This window comes from Camelina sativa, chromosome 1, assembly GCF_030686135.1.
Source record: "Camelina sativa cultivar CO46 ecotype springtype chromosome 1, ASM3068613v1".
Classification (NCBI taxonomy): domain Eukaryota; kingdom Viridiplantae; phylum Streptophyta; class Magnoliopsida; order Brassicales; family Brassicaceae; genus Camelina; species Camelina sativa.
In genome coordinates, this window is record NC_141880.1 from 5703323 (window position 1) to 5718223 (window position 14901).

The 14901-nt window shown below is 35.0% G+C and overlaps 2 protein-coding genes across 6 annotated transcripts; both read right to left on the reverse strand.

Annotated features, from left to right (window-relative positions):
- Window positions 1-4532: 4532 nt before the first annotated feature.
- On the reverse strand, window positions 4533-9751 carry LOC147949586 (uncharacterized). Of its 4 annotated transcripts, none has more exons than XM_087452380.1 (10): window positions 9211-9751; window positions 8726-8769; window positions 8177-8348; window positions 7727-7859; window positions 6811-7340; window positions 6273-6612; window positions 5905-6169; window positions 5727-5819; window positions 5102-5569; window positions 4533-5006 (listed from the first exon to the last, which is right to left on the reverse strand). In XM_087452380.1, the coding sequence occupies exons 1-10, from the start codon at window positions 9386-9388 to the stop codon at window positions 4665-4667; spliced, it is 2565 nt and encodes an 854-aa protein (XP_087308506.1). In that variant the 5' UTR covers window positions 9389-9751; the 3' UTR covers window positions 4533-4664. The 4 variants fall into 4 exon arrangements, with proteins under 4 accessions (XP_087308506.1, XP_087308495.1, XP_087308528.1 ...); XM_087452369.1 differs by having other exon boundaries at window positions 5727-5822; window positions 9211-9737; XM_087452402.1 differs by having other exon boundaries at window positions 5102-5566; window positions 9211-9697.
- Window positions 9752-11322: 1571 nt separating this feature from the next.
- LOC104778789 (protein Brevis radix-like 2) lies at window positions 11323-14820 on the reverse strand. 2 transcript variants are annotated; one of them, XM_010503234.3, is made up of 7 exons: window positions 14284-14607; window positions 13832-14028; window positions 13585-13751; window positions 12940-13319; window positions 12150-12285; window positions 11646-12043; window positions 11323-11562 (listed from the first exon to the last, which is right to left on the reverse strand). In XM_010503234.3, exons 3-7 carry the CDS (start codon window positions 13711-13713, stop codon window positions 11484-11486), a joined length of 1122 nt encoding a protein of 373 aa, XP_010501536.2. In that variant the 5' UTR covers window positions 13714-13751; window positions 13832-14028; window positions 14284-14607; the 3' UTR covers window positions 11323-11483. The 2 variants fall into 2 exon arrangements, with proteins under 2 accessions (XP_010501536.2, XP_010501530.2); XM_010503228.3 differs by having other exon boundaries at window positions 13832-14820.
- Between the last annotated feature and the right edge of the window lie 81 nt (window positions 14821-14901).

The window sequence follows — 14901 nt, forward strand, 5'->3', positions numbered from 1 at the left end:
AGTTTTTTATATAAAAAAATACTAAAATGTGCACTGAATTAGTCAAACATAGGAAAACGATTTAACTGCAGAATTTGACCCAGGTCTATATATACAGTAGAGAATATGTAACATGAAGGGAACTAGTCAAATATTGGAGAAAGAACTTAAATAGTAGGAGATAAGGAAATAAAGCGATGGCGATATTTTGGAAAACCCTACTACGAACGCTATATAGGCTTGCTTTAGCTTTAGAAATCAGAAACAAAAAAAGATTAAGAAGCAAAATGCTGTGTTTGTGAAGTGTAAAGAGTAAAGATTGGTTAAAAGAAATAGCTAATGGAGGATTAAGCAACAGTCAAGCAATGCGGCTAAAGAGACTCTTATCACTTATTAACCTAACACCAAATCAGCATATCTCAGTAACAACCATAATTTTGCAAGCAACTTTAGTTGGTATTTAAAAAAAAAAAAAAAAAAAAAAAAAAAAAAAAAAAAAAAAAAAAACTTTAGTTGGTATTTGAGTTCCTAGCTCATATTAATTTATCTTCAATCTAATTAAGAAATTAATGAGATTGATTATTGGAAACACCCTATAGATAATAATTAACTAAAATTTGAATCTTAAACAATACACATAAACGGTCGACAAAATAAGATAAGATAAGCAAACATGTTAAATTTTAGTTTAAATACTTTTTTACAAAATTTGTTTATTGCATGTTTGTGACGAAATTGCTAGGAAGGAGGGCAAAACAGCAGGGAGCCAACAGTATAATGGAAATGATTAGACATAGACAGCGGGATTAAGACAATATCATCTATCTGATTTAACAAAATCAGGCTTTATTAACAAGTAGAGATGATTATTTTTTAATTATGAAGAATTACTGTAATAAACGTCGCTTTCTTTTACCATGTAAAGGTGACTCAACAGGCCAACACTGTTATAATATCGATTGTTATCTTTTATAAGTTTTTTTTTTCTTTTTCAAAACAACAATACCATATTATAATGTAAATGAATTCTATATAAATAAGTTTTGAATTCAAAAATTTTGACTCAGCTATATGATGATTATGTTAAGGTTCCTTTTATTTTTACAACTTGATTTTAACTTTGAATCATTGATTGTGTGTGATCAACTTCTCTCTCATAATTAACATCTTTAACTATATGTATCCGATCCCCTCCTAACTACTGCCGAAGGCAATTTGCCTATTTTAGCGAAATTAGGCTTATTTATTTGATAATTTCAAGGAATTCTACATACAGTATCTATCAGTTTTCTGTGCCTTATTAATTAGAGGATAGTTAAGTTTATGTTTATAGACACGTTCCAAGCTACCAATCGGTTCAAAATATTTAATTAATTTTTGCTATATATTGACTTAACGTGAATAACATTTAAGATGGATGAAATGTTTTAACATGATGAGGTAAATAACATGTGACTAGATTTTTTTGAACAAATGTAGTGGACAATAACATATGTATTTTCCGACGTTCTTTTTCCAATTTAATATTCTTACGCACACCATGGGACAAAATTAGTATAATTAGTCTCCACATGTAATGATATGTAAAGTTGATTACTTATACAGTTAGCTAACGGAAAGCACTTTTGATAACAAAGAAGGAATATTAATACTAATCATTTGTAGCCGCAAAATCTTTGGAAGATATGTATATTGATTATCTCTCATATATATCTTAATTTTAAGCTGTGATCTTAAAATAGATACAAAGAATAGAATGATGCTTATAATGCATAAGCATGCGGTGCGTAGTTATTATACTGCTTAACCTATTTCTTTGAGTGGTGTAGTTGGGTACTAGAATATAGACAGGATATCTGAAATATATTATTCAGATTAAATCGTAAATCACCCTTGCCAACTTTGGTTTTGAGATGTGTTTTCTGAATAACAAATTATTGGATCATTAAGAATAATACAAGTCTCAATTAGAATGTGTGAGAAGAGTGCATGCTGAAAAGATAATGGTGCTCATTTGCAAAATGATTACTCCCGTGGGCTAAGGGGAAAACAGATGCATGGAAGGATAGATTACTGTTGCTTAACAGCATAAGTATAGATATTAATTATATCAACCTTATAAACATGCCGGGTTGAATTAAGGGAAAAAAAAAAACTAAACGTGATAAAAAATGTAACATAGGGGAAACGAGTTTTGTAAAGTAACTACAGTAGTTTTCTTATATAAAAGAGTACTGTATGTGAAATTCACCATAGAATGACACACAACACATATGCATTATGAACGCCCCTTCGAATCCACGAAACTTCACACTCGTGGAGCTCTTCATTAACTGGACCCATCTCTCAACCATTTTTACAATTAATTTATGCTGTGTTTATATAAAAAATATTGTAAACCATACCAAACTTGATTTTAATTAATGAGAAATTATGAAATAGTTCAAGTAATACGTATTAAAAAAATTTAAAAGCGTTCATGTTAACTCTTAACAATTACTGAATTTCATATATTTAACATGTTGTAATGAAACGTCCGTGTCAGTCTCTAAAATTTTCTAAATATCGCACATATCATATATAGATGATTCATGATTTTCTGTTGAATAAAAAACATATGGTTTTCTTTAACAAAAAAAAAAAAAAAAACATATGGTTTTATAACAGCGCTTTAAATTTTGGCAGATACTTTTTACGACTTTCATATATTACAAAGTTAAGTTACTAAAATGATTAGAAATTTAGAATGTAGAAATATAATGTATATAACCTTATTTTAAAATATATAATCCCGTAAGTCGTACCATAGGTAAACGAAAACAAGAGAGAAATAACTACGAAAGAATTATATAATATGTACAATAAACAGAAGTTGCAGTGATTCCACGCATGTGTGGGATATGATAAACAAAAGAAAGACAAAAAGATTCCGATCACATCATGATTGAGTTGGTGCATGCAATATAGCAAAAGCAGATTCCATTTAAATCAAATAGCTAGAGAGCATACACGATACAACTCTTTAAGAGTAACGTTTGATATTAATATTTTCCTCTAACAGCCCAATCAAAGAAGAAACTACACTTACCATTATACCATTCGATGTTGGTGTATGAATGGATGTCTATAAATCACTCCACTATCTTTTGATTCGACATGTCATGTTCACAAATCACATATACAACGTTTCGAACATATTATCGTCGATAAAGATATTAACAGTTTACTTATTACTGCATTGCATTTACGTGTCAACTTTTAACAGAATTAGATGATTTGTTGGGAGAAATTAATATTTTTTGATTCAACAAACAGGCCTTCATTGAACAAAAGTGGTAAGAAGTTAGGGGTCAATGGCTTTATAAATCTCTAAAACCGATCATTGAACCTTTTGACTTATTTAGGAAAAAATAAACAAACTAATCTTCAATTAAATTTGCCAATTCTTCTTAATCTCCTATAAATTATTCTATGAGAGATATATAATAGGGTTAAAAAGTGCCAAAATTGCCCATCATTATCCCTCTTACATGCGGGTAGGTTATCTAAGTGATGAACCCTAAACCTCTACTCTACGCTAGCCAGTCTTAGTCAAAATTATTTTTCTAATACAAAAATCTCCTCAATCATTTTCAGTACCATTTCCTTAATTCACAAACTCAACAAATTACAGAATATCTAGAAAATCTCAAGCTAATCCTTGCTAACTCGGTAGGTGTTATTATTATTGAGTGAAACAACAGTGAAACCACGTTTAGTTATCTCAAGACCGGTCAAAATAAGACAAATTAGAGTATTAGCGCTCAAAATCACGGAGTCCCAAGAGATTCGTAGAGAGTAATCATTTCTCAATAAGGTAGGAGCATGAATTGGGAGATAAGAAAAAAGAGCCACGGCCTATTAAATCAGAGGAGCAAGAAAAGTCCGTACAAATTACCCTCTTAAGTAAACTAGTTGGCCCCTTGATTTAAAGACCCACCTCCTCCAAACTAAGTATTTAGTTCTCTAAATATGTCAACAAAACGATCAATTAGATTCTTTTGTTATGATGACATAGTGTGCTATGACACCTAAAAACAAAAGTAATCAAGGAGCTAATCAAAACCTATAGACTTAGCTTCAACAAGTTTTCTGATTAAGAATATTTGTTTTATATTCTAAAGGCTAGAGGAAAGTTAGGTCAAGCTCAACAACTAATGATTCTCTATCAAGAATTTAATAAGAAATATGAAGAGAAATGGAGACACAAATCAAAAGAAGAAAATTCAACAGCTAAACAAAACTCTCAACTCTACTTAATGAACATCGACAATGTGGAAACACTAGCAACAAGCAACAATGTTTTGAGTGACAGGGTTTCACACTTAAACACCATCACATGCATTGTAGGGTTCTTGGAATTGACAGAAACTATAGTAGGAGTAAAAGTTTAAGAAGCACGGATAGAACTTTACCTTGACACTTTGACACCATGGGAGGTTAACAACATACCTGCAGCTGTAAAAGATGAGGGGGTATGGAAGCAGACAAAACATTTATTGATAACTACTGAGAGCGGGGAACCTTTTATGCATTGAATAAAAAGATTAATCAAAACAGAGTTTGGGCGTTTCATAAGGAGAATCAAAATATTTGCTTTTGGCTATTATAACCCATTAGACAAGTAGACAAAGGTTAGATTTTGTTCAGAAGCTTGCTGGCCAGTTCGGATGACCAATTTGTGATTGCTGATAAGTACCAACTTGAGACGGAGGAGAGGGCACGACCCCAGCTCCAACATTACCACCAAGCCCAGGTCCCATGTGGTGCGGATTCGCCATCGTACCAGGCTGTGGCGGGTGAAAGAGACCCTGGAACTGCATGTGAGGTGATTGTGCTGCTGCTGCAGCGGCGTTGTAGGATGGATGTGCTGTATGGGATGATAAGTAAGCGCCATGAGGCGTTTGTCCAGCGACGTTGTAATATTGAGGAGACTGAAGGCTTGAAAGATCTCTGGGATTTGGCATCCAAATCTCAGATGTCTCAGCCTGTTGTGTCAGATAAGGAAACACTCATCAGAATGAAACATAACTGACAACATGAAGTTCGGAGACTAACATACTTAATAGTTACTTATCATTACCTGAGGATTTGGATTGTAGATATTTCCATCTTTGTATTTCATGCGAGATGAATCTTCAAGTCCAGTAGCGTTTCCAACTACATTGGGAGGATTAATTGGATACCCATTAGGATTGTTGTACGTCCCAAACCCCGTATGCCCACCTGTTGGAACTGGTTTGAATTGCTGATTGATCCCATACTTGACACCATTTGAACCGAGATGAGAACCGCCTCCAGGCATCAGTACATAGCCATTACCATTTGAAGGGTGTGCATATGCTGCTGGGTTACCAGAGTAGCCTGGCATGGGCATCTGGTGGGGAACATAGACTGGGGAGAGGAACTGACGATAAGGCATGAGATTGGGATAATGTGAAACATGAACCTGTGGATATATCTGTTGCATTGATGCTTGTTGTTGTTGTTGCTGCAACATGGGAATAGTAGATGGAGGGGCATTATTTACCATGTGAGAACCTATTGCCTGCTGCATTATTAAAAGAACACCTGATTAGTTTTTCCTGGTTTATGAAATGAAAAGATAAACACATGCACAAACCAGCTGCTCAAAGAGGAACTAACTAGACTCTGACGCATCAACACATGCAGCCAAACCAGTAAAAACTAAAAGAAACATAAATTACCTCCTGTGGAGATGGTAATCCTTGACCTCGTATGGTTTCATCCATTGCAGGACTAAAATAAGGAAATTCATAGCTACCATGATTATCATATGCCTGCTGGAAAGGACAAGCATGTCATTCTTTATTAAAATTAATCTTTCGGTGAATTTTTAAAAGTTAAAATTGCAAGAATCCTTACTGAGAATTTTTGCAAGTCGGGAGGATCTTGCTGCTGTTCAAACTCTAAAGGAGTGTAAGGTGGACCATTCCTATTGAGTGATTGGACTCCCGCGTACTCATCCAAATTGTCAGATCTATTAGTTTCTTTCTGGTCGGGTAACTGTGGCTCAGATACAGCCGAGACGGGTGACTCAGATGCAGAAATTCTGACATGATCATCAAGAATACTAATAGGCTGAACGCCCAGACCATCTGTTGAAGCCTCAGGACAAGTAGCTGGCAAACTGTCAACAATATCACCAATTAATTGAAAGAACGATGCAAATAATCTCAAACTAGAACCAATATGTACAAAAACAAACAATACCACCAAATGTCAGAACTTACCTCTGATCAGATTCTCTAAGTTCTTCTGAAGAGCATGATTCTTTAAAAGCAGATGCTGAATTTCTTGACGAATTGAACTCTTGAACAAAGCTACCAAAAGTCAGGTGACAGCGGTCAGTCTCCGGGACGCGAATATGATCTGCGATGATGACATTCTGACTTTCACTGATATGAACATGCGAAAGCGTATCTTGCAACTTAACGGCTTCTGATTCCACGTTTATGGAATTATCAGCAGGACGGCGAGCTTGAGACTTTGTAGGTGTTCCAATTACTCCAGGGTTGTGTCCAACAGGTTTCTGATTTGATTTAGGTTTCCACTCCTTGTTCTGTGAGACTCCTGCATTACGTACAGGTTGATCAAGAGTATCAGAAGTCATGAAAAGAAATGGCTACCACCAGGACTTCCCAATAGATTGAAAGAAAGGATTATATTAACAAAGACAGAAGCTATATACAGAGAAAAGAGCCGCCTAGCAGAAATCAAATAAAGCACAACATCCATTAGATTAATAAATAATTGGCGTATAAGTGTTACCCTTTGTATGGCCACCAACTTGTTGTGTTCTAGCATATTGACTTCCTCTATTCCCACGCTGTCTGTTCAAAAATGACTTATTCTTTTCAACACCGCTGGACATAATAGGCTCTCGTGCAGTAGTTTGATTGTGATCAATCTTTGAAGTTGGGGAAGATGGTCGATATGCATTTGGAGGCCCATTCTTCCTAATAGAGGACCCTGGAAAAGATCGGACAGATGGATCTTTACCAACATTTTCAGAAGGTTTTTCACCTAAACCTACACCCCTTACTTCGCGTTTAATAGCTCCCACGGGTGATGATCTAGAAACAGGGGATGGTACGTGAACTGGATCTGTGGAAGACGCATATACACCAAGAACTGAATTGGTTGATGGCAAAGTAACTCCACGGACTGTCTGCTTTCCATCAGAGAGCTCTTTATTGGTAGAACGGTGCGAAGGAGCAATTTCACCCTGCCTGAGCCTGACATCACCAGTAAAATCTTGAACCCCAGAAGAGTCACAATCTCCCAAACCACCTGTTGAGCTGGCAAACAATGAAAATAAAGCGAAAAATTCTTATTTTTCACATTTGAATTCAGCATAGTTTGCTCAAAAGTAACCATATTTGAGGAATATTTCAGAGGAACGCCTACCAAGAGAACATACACACTCCTACTTTCGTCTACCAAACCACAAATAGCACAAAACAAATGTACGTCTCTTATCGTCTTAGAGTCCTACTTTACTAATTTTTTGGAAAAGTACAGCTAAAGCAAATTAACTCCCTTGTAATAGTAACACTAAAAACAGATCATTCAGAGTAAACAACGTATCATGCTATTTCATTATGTAAAAAAGCAAAACAAGGCAAGTAAGCGATAGAAAGCTCGAATAAGAACAACAGGATATATTACAATTGATCATGCGTACCCCTTTTTATTCACAGTGGCCACCACTTTGTTAATATTTGATTCAGAAGACAGGGCAGAAGAATGCTTCAACTCTTCTTCAACATTTGGATTAGACCTGTTGTCCCTAACAACACGAAACTCTCTGTTGGATCCTGCACTACCATGAAACGGACAAATTATAAACATACAGAACAACATTTCTAGGTGAAATACAATTAATACATCAGATAAAACTTCAAGGCCTCACGCCAATCACAAAGATTCAAAAATAGTAAAATGCATTAAACACTAATTTCTATTTTTCCTCGACCTTCATATGTTTTTCTGGATTCAACAAAGTGCATTTTATGCCCCCGTTATAGGTTTATGTTTAAGAACCATTTAAAAATCAACTTAAAACAAGTGAAAAGATTTTTGGTATAAGCATGCAAAAGAAACTGGGACGTATATTATCAGAAAATTGATTTACCAGTAGCAGGATTCCTAGGAAATGCATTTCGTTGACCAGCATTCCTGGGGACGAAGTTTCTATTGTAGCCTCCTCTCCGAACATTATATTCAGGCTGCGTATGAACTTTCACTTCACTGGTAACATTTTCAAGAGGTTTCTTTCTGTCGGCCGGCTCAACAAGTACTGTATCCTGAAGTCAAAGAACACGCCCCAAAAATCAGAGTTATATACAAGACAGAGGTTGCTAATGATCTCCACGAATTCAGCAAACTATTTGAATGGCTAGAAAAGTTGAAAAGGTTTTCGACAACCAGTTCAACTAAAGGGCACACAAAATTTAAAAGGATGGTTAAAATGCTCGCTAAAAACCAAAAACACACGTAGACACCCGATGAGATATACTAGTAACACAAGCACTACTAACACGATGGAAAATCTAGTCCCATTCTTCAACTGCAGCTTCGAAAAGAATAAGGAGTGAAACTGAAAAAACTATAACATGATGGTGTGTGCCAATGCCACAAAGGTTCAAAAGAGAAGAAACGAAACAAATATTTGAGACTTTACCTCTTTCTTCCTGTCTCTTTTTCTCTTCACCTCGTGGAATGGATCTGATCAAAAGAAAGGCTTTAGTGCACCAAAACACAGATAAAAGACACCATTTGCAAACAACAAAACACGACAGAACAGAATGACAGTAAAAAAAACGTAAAATGAAATCCAAGTGAAGACCAATACTATATCACGGATATAATAATTTACGAATCCTGGAGAGAATAGACAAATATCGAAATGGAAACAGGAACCTAACAGCTATCAACGTCAATCGAATTATCACCAGAAACCCCAATAGAACAAAAAAGCAAAACCGGAACTTAGCATAAGCAATCTACAGGATTCTACATACGCCTTATCCCAGATATAATAATAGGGCGCAAACAAGATGTAACATCATTCCTTTGTGATCACGAGGAAGACGAGAACAAATAGTAAAAACCCTAACTTTGGAGAGAGAGTGAGAGAGAGAAATAGATGGGAAAAGAGAGAGAAACCTTGATAAATCAGCTTCTGCACAGCCTCGTCAGCGTCCATGTTTGCTTCTTTAAGGGCAGTGTAAATATCGGCATCGGAGTGATTACCCACAATTTCCTTAATCGATTGAATCATCTTTTTGGCTCCATCATCGAGTCCTACCCCACGATTACTGCTAGTTCTGGACCCAGTCACCATTACGGATCAAAGCCGTTCTATCGAATAATCGCAAACACGCAAAAGAAACAGAGAAAAATCAAAAAAAGGATCGAGTATGAGAGTTATCTAGCGAAACCAAGTGCGATCCGCGTAGGCCAGGTAAGAGATGCTAAATGATTTGACTCTTAAACCCTAAAAATCGGATATAGAGAGGACTAGGGTTTCGAGTACACACAGAGGAGACGAGAAAAAAAAAAAAAAAAAAAAAAGAAGTTAAGATTTGGGGAAAATAAATAGAGAGAGAGAAAGAGAGAGAGAGAGGCTTTGTTGGTTTATTCTCTTCACGCTAAAAAAAAAAAAAAATTAGTTCCAAAACCACTAATCGGATAAACCAAAAAATAACTATTTTTCTTGTAAATAATATGTAAGGGAAATTATAAAAAAAGGAGTTTTTTCCCAATATTTGTCTATATACACTTTTTTTTTAAAATGGTCAATTATGATGAAAATGAGCCTACTAGTAGATATAGTAAAGTTTTTAGGAGTTTGGACCAAAAAACAAATAGTAAACCCATGTTAGTATACAACTGTGTAAAAAAAATTTTAAAAAAATGTTTAGGGTGTCAAAAATCAGTTTATAAATTGATGATTTTTGGTCTGAATTGTTCAGAAAAGACTTTCTACGATTTTTTTAAGTTCTGAAAATTTTAGATTGTTAATTCTACAGTTTGTACATGTTCTAAGAAGTGTAGACGAAAAATGTGTTCTAAAAACTTCAGAAACTGAATTTTGTATGTTCTACCAAATTAAGAATATATATTCTAAATTATTCTTCATTCTACATCAATTCAGAATATATTTTCCACGTTTTACCCTGTATACTAAAATTAGTAGAAGATATATCATAAACATTTGAGAATTTATAATCTGTAAAACTTAGAATACTCTAGAAATAGAAAGAAAATAAACTCAATAAGGAAAGTGAATATTTTTTGAATAATTGTAATTTATAGTTATGATTCTGTATTTATTGTTTATATATGTTCTAATATAGTTTAGAAGGTGTATTCTAAATTATTTAGAAGAAAGACAAAAACAGCAAAAAATGACATTCGACATAACTTATGATAATTGGTTGTTTACAATCTCTTCCACCTTCCACGAAAATTTCCCTTACTTGTTTATGATGCAAATCTACGTTACTTGTTGTGTATGGACATTGGATGCCAACAAGGAGTGGAGATTTATTGATGGTGAAGAAAAACGTGCGAGATTACTGACTTTGCAACCCACTACGTATCTTGAAAAGTGGAAGGTGATGGTTTGAGAAGACTATGAAACAGAGCAAAGTATGTTTGATGTGGAATTGAGTTACTAAAAGAGAAAAAGAAATAAGGGTTTTAGTCTTGTAGAAGTCTCTCAGTGAATCAGAGACTTAGGTTTCTATTTGGTTTTTTTTTTTTTGGACATAAATTTACTTTCAAAATTTATTTATATTTTCATATTTTCGTTTTTGAAAAATGAGGGCAAAACTGGGTTAAAAACCAAATTAAAACCTATATGATCAAACCTATAGAAAAAAAAGTGTAGATGGACAATTGTTTGGAAAAATATCTTTTTTTTTCCCATATAGTAATTGGAAGTGAGAGATGGAAATTTCAAAAGAGATTAGTACAAGTTTAATAGCTGCAATTTTCATGGTTTCATTACTATTTAATTGATACATTTAAAGTACATACCATAATCATTGTCATATATAATAAATGAATTATTTATTAGAGACAAGTACATTTTTTCTTATAAAGTGCAAAGTATTAATATTGTCTTTAAAAAACAAATTGGGTAAGGTGGCCAGTGAAATACTAGTATGAATTTCTTTAGAATTGGACTTTTCTATACATAAACTGATAAAAGTGTAAAACTAATACCTCTTTATAGAGAAGATGTAAATGAAAAAAGAATAGAAAGAGAACTACTAACAACCACCAACTAAATGGTGGGTACATGCATTATCTGAAACCGAAGTTACTTCCATTAATCTGTAGCTTTAATCCCAGTAGTTAAAACATAGTATTAAAAAAGAAGTGTTTTGTTTTCCTCCTGCGTCCAGAGATCCCTCTACAGATCATCATCATCACAAGTATTGTTGTTGTATCCGAGCTCTGTTCTGCTCCCACCACAATCTTGCGTTCGTTTCCCCAAACTTCTCTCGGCTACAAACCCAACCACAAGGAAAATGATGTTTAATTGTTTCTTGCTTTTTAAAAGGAACAGAGAAAAAAGTCATGTCTTTTACCTGAAGCGAACCCGTCTAAGCTCCCGAGTCCCATCCGGTAAAGCTCTGATTGTGATGTAAACACCGGCTTCGTCCTGTTCAACCCATTCAGTTTCAATGTCACTTGCGTTACTTACAGAGAGCTCTTCTGAATGATCTGCTTCTTCTTCTTCTTCTCCTTCCCTTGATGAGCTACTTCTTGCAGACTCATCAACCGATGATGTCTCGGTTTTTGTCCCACTTATGCTAGAGAGTTTTGGCGTTGTAGCAAGACCAGATGAATCATGGTGTCGACTTCGTGTTTGGGCTGTTGGTTGGTGAGTGAGTGAGCCAGAAGAAGCGTAGCCTTTTCCTCGAGAGCTTTCTTTGTTCAGTGGTGGAGTTGCTGGATCATTCTTGCTAGGCGGAATTCGTGAGCTCTGGTATACCAAATTAAAACTAGTTAGACCTCAAAGAATCAAATACAGGTTTTTTTTTATGATGACTGAATTCAATGTGTTTCATAAGTGAAGCCAGAGCATATACCTCATCTTCGGATCTAGGAGGAGTTGGAAGTGGGACACTCTGCTGATTGAACTGCTGCACATTGTATAATTCCATCACCTTGTCGAAATTCTCTGCCCACCACTTTTGAGCTTGCCATTTATCAAACATTTCACGGCTGCAAGCAATACAAATTTGAAGTCAAAATCAACAAATTAGAAGCTGCCTTTTAAGCATAAAACTTAGAGTCTGCAGTAATTGTCAATTCAATCCTTGAGAGCCAAAATGTTCCTCTTTAATGAGGTCATGAAGAAAGTTTGTTAGATCTTCCTGGTCTCATTAGATTTTCCACATACAAAAAGAACTAACTAATTCACCAAACACTTCCCCACACAATTGTTCTTGGGGAATCCATTTAAGTTCTGCATTTGGATTCAACAACCAAAATATAACCCACATCTCAAAAACCTTTCTTGGCAAAAAGATGTACAAGTTCTCATAATTCCAGCAAATGTTTGGGGACCACTTCAATTGAATCAAGAAAAATCGAAAGCAGCAACAGTTTCCAACACAGAAATCTCACATAATTATATCCTAAATATCAACTGTACTTCTCATTAGCTGGTCTCCAATAACCACACATCTCTATTTCCAAAATCAAAACTCAACAGATTTCAAAACACTATGGAGTATGGAATAGTTCATATCAGTTGAGTATATCATCTGCAATGTCCCCGATATAAAAACACAATGTACCACCATCTTGATTCAGTTCAAGATCCCAACTTTCTTTTTTTTTTTGTGTAAAATGCTACAAAACAGTTAAAGTTACCTGAACCGAATCCGTTTCATATCATTCCCTCCTTCAGGCAATGATACAAATGTGATGAGGACACCAGGCTCAACTTGAGCAACCCACTCCTTAAGCTCATCTTCTTCCTCCATGAAAACTGTGGACTCTGTCCTACCACTCATGGATTCAGGTGTTCCTTCTCCACTCACAAACCCTTTCAACCTTGACTCCATTTCCTTCCCCAAAATTTTCGGTGTTGAGCTTCCACTCCCTGCTCTCTTATACGCATAACGAAACCTCCCAGAATTCGAAGCAGCATCCGAATCAGCGTAGTTTCCGTTCTTATTCTGGTTTGACGACCCTGAACACGGTTTGCAGCTTTTATAAGCACCTGATGCTTTTACTGCCATGTCTTTTATCTGAAGATTCACATGGTATTGACAAAATTAAGTACAAGAAAAAAAAAAAGAAAGTCACGGACTTAATTTGGGATTCTAGAGATAAAGGAAACTATTCCTAATTCTTTGAAAAGATCAGAAATTGACTTGTTGATATGTTCTTAGCTTCCAAACAGAAACCAACAAGAACAAAAGAAATGGTCCTGTCTCGGAGTTTCTTTTCATTTATCTCATTTTGTGTGTGTTTCTCGTGAAAGTGACACACAGAGGAAAGAATGTTATCTACCTGTGACGTCAGGGACTTAATAGGTTGCTTAGACCTGACTCTGTCTTCTTCTTCTTCTTCATCATCTTCCTCTTGTTTCTTAGATCCACCATTGTTTAGCTGCTTCGAACAAGCTATGCATGTCAGCATCTCTCTCTCACACCCTCCACAAAGTTTCAAATTTCAACCTGAGAATTAAGGTGAAGGAAACACGATCAAATCTAAAAAGAAAACTTTTTAAGACATAAGACTTGTAATGATTTGTTACCTTTATGCGGTACAGTAGTAAACGCACTTGGCTTTCAAATATAAAAAACACTCGCTTAATTCGATTGCTTATCTTCTTCTCTCTTATGGCACAGAGATTCTCAGAAATAAAACTAGACCATTGAAGTAGAGGTCAGTCAAATGACGGCAAGAGAAGGAAGAGACCGTAACAGCAGCGGGAAATTAGGGTACCAGGATCTGCAGATCAGACCTAGAAAACGATTTCGCATTAAAAACTCTTCCTTTTAAAAAAATAAAAATAAATAAAACTCTCTGGTGGGTCTGCTGTTCCTTGCAGGTTGAAGCTCTTAACAGAGAGATTGAGTGAGAGACACTCTTAAATCTTCACACTTTATGAAATCCAAAGCCGAATGCAGAAGCAAAATGCAATAAAGCTACGATTTTTAAAGAGAGAGAGAGAGAGAGAGAAATAAAAGAGAGAGAGAGAGGAACTTTGATATTTGGGCTGTGAGATCGTCGGACACTGTGAAAGTTTGCGCACAAGTGTTGTATTGTGTTCCTTCCTATTCTATACTCTTTCTTTCTTCTTCTTCTTCTTTTCTTTTATTTGTTCTTCAGAATCAACACTATTGGCTAATTTTCAGATTCGTCTTTAACTTTCGTATTTATGGATTATTATGACCAACGAAGAAGAAAACAAAAAAACGTAACACACAGTTTTTACTAACCAACAGAATAGAGTTTTACGGCTTTATTGCAACTTTTATGTGTTTAGTTAGATTTTGTCAAGTTTTGATTCATCGTTTAGTTCTCTCTACCCATATATATGTCTTACTACTACTTGGACCAAAGATTAAGATCAGTTAACAAAATAGTACTACTAAGTAAGCAAACCTAAAAAAAAAAAAAAAACTAGTATATTTTTTTTGTCAAATAGTATAATAATTTTACTGTTTAACTGAGTGTGGAAGAAATTGGACCAAGAAGTTTTCAAATGTTATTTTCTCTCTTGGTTTTTGTTTTCTTTACATACTTTTTTTTTATTTTTCCTTTCTATAAATAAAGGACGATATTTAAGCTAAGTTGTGACCACATATTGATACGTGCATT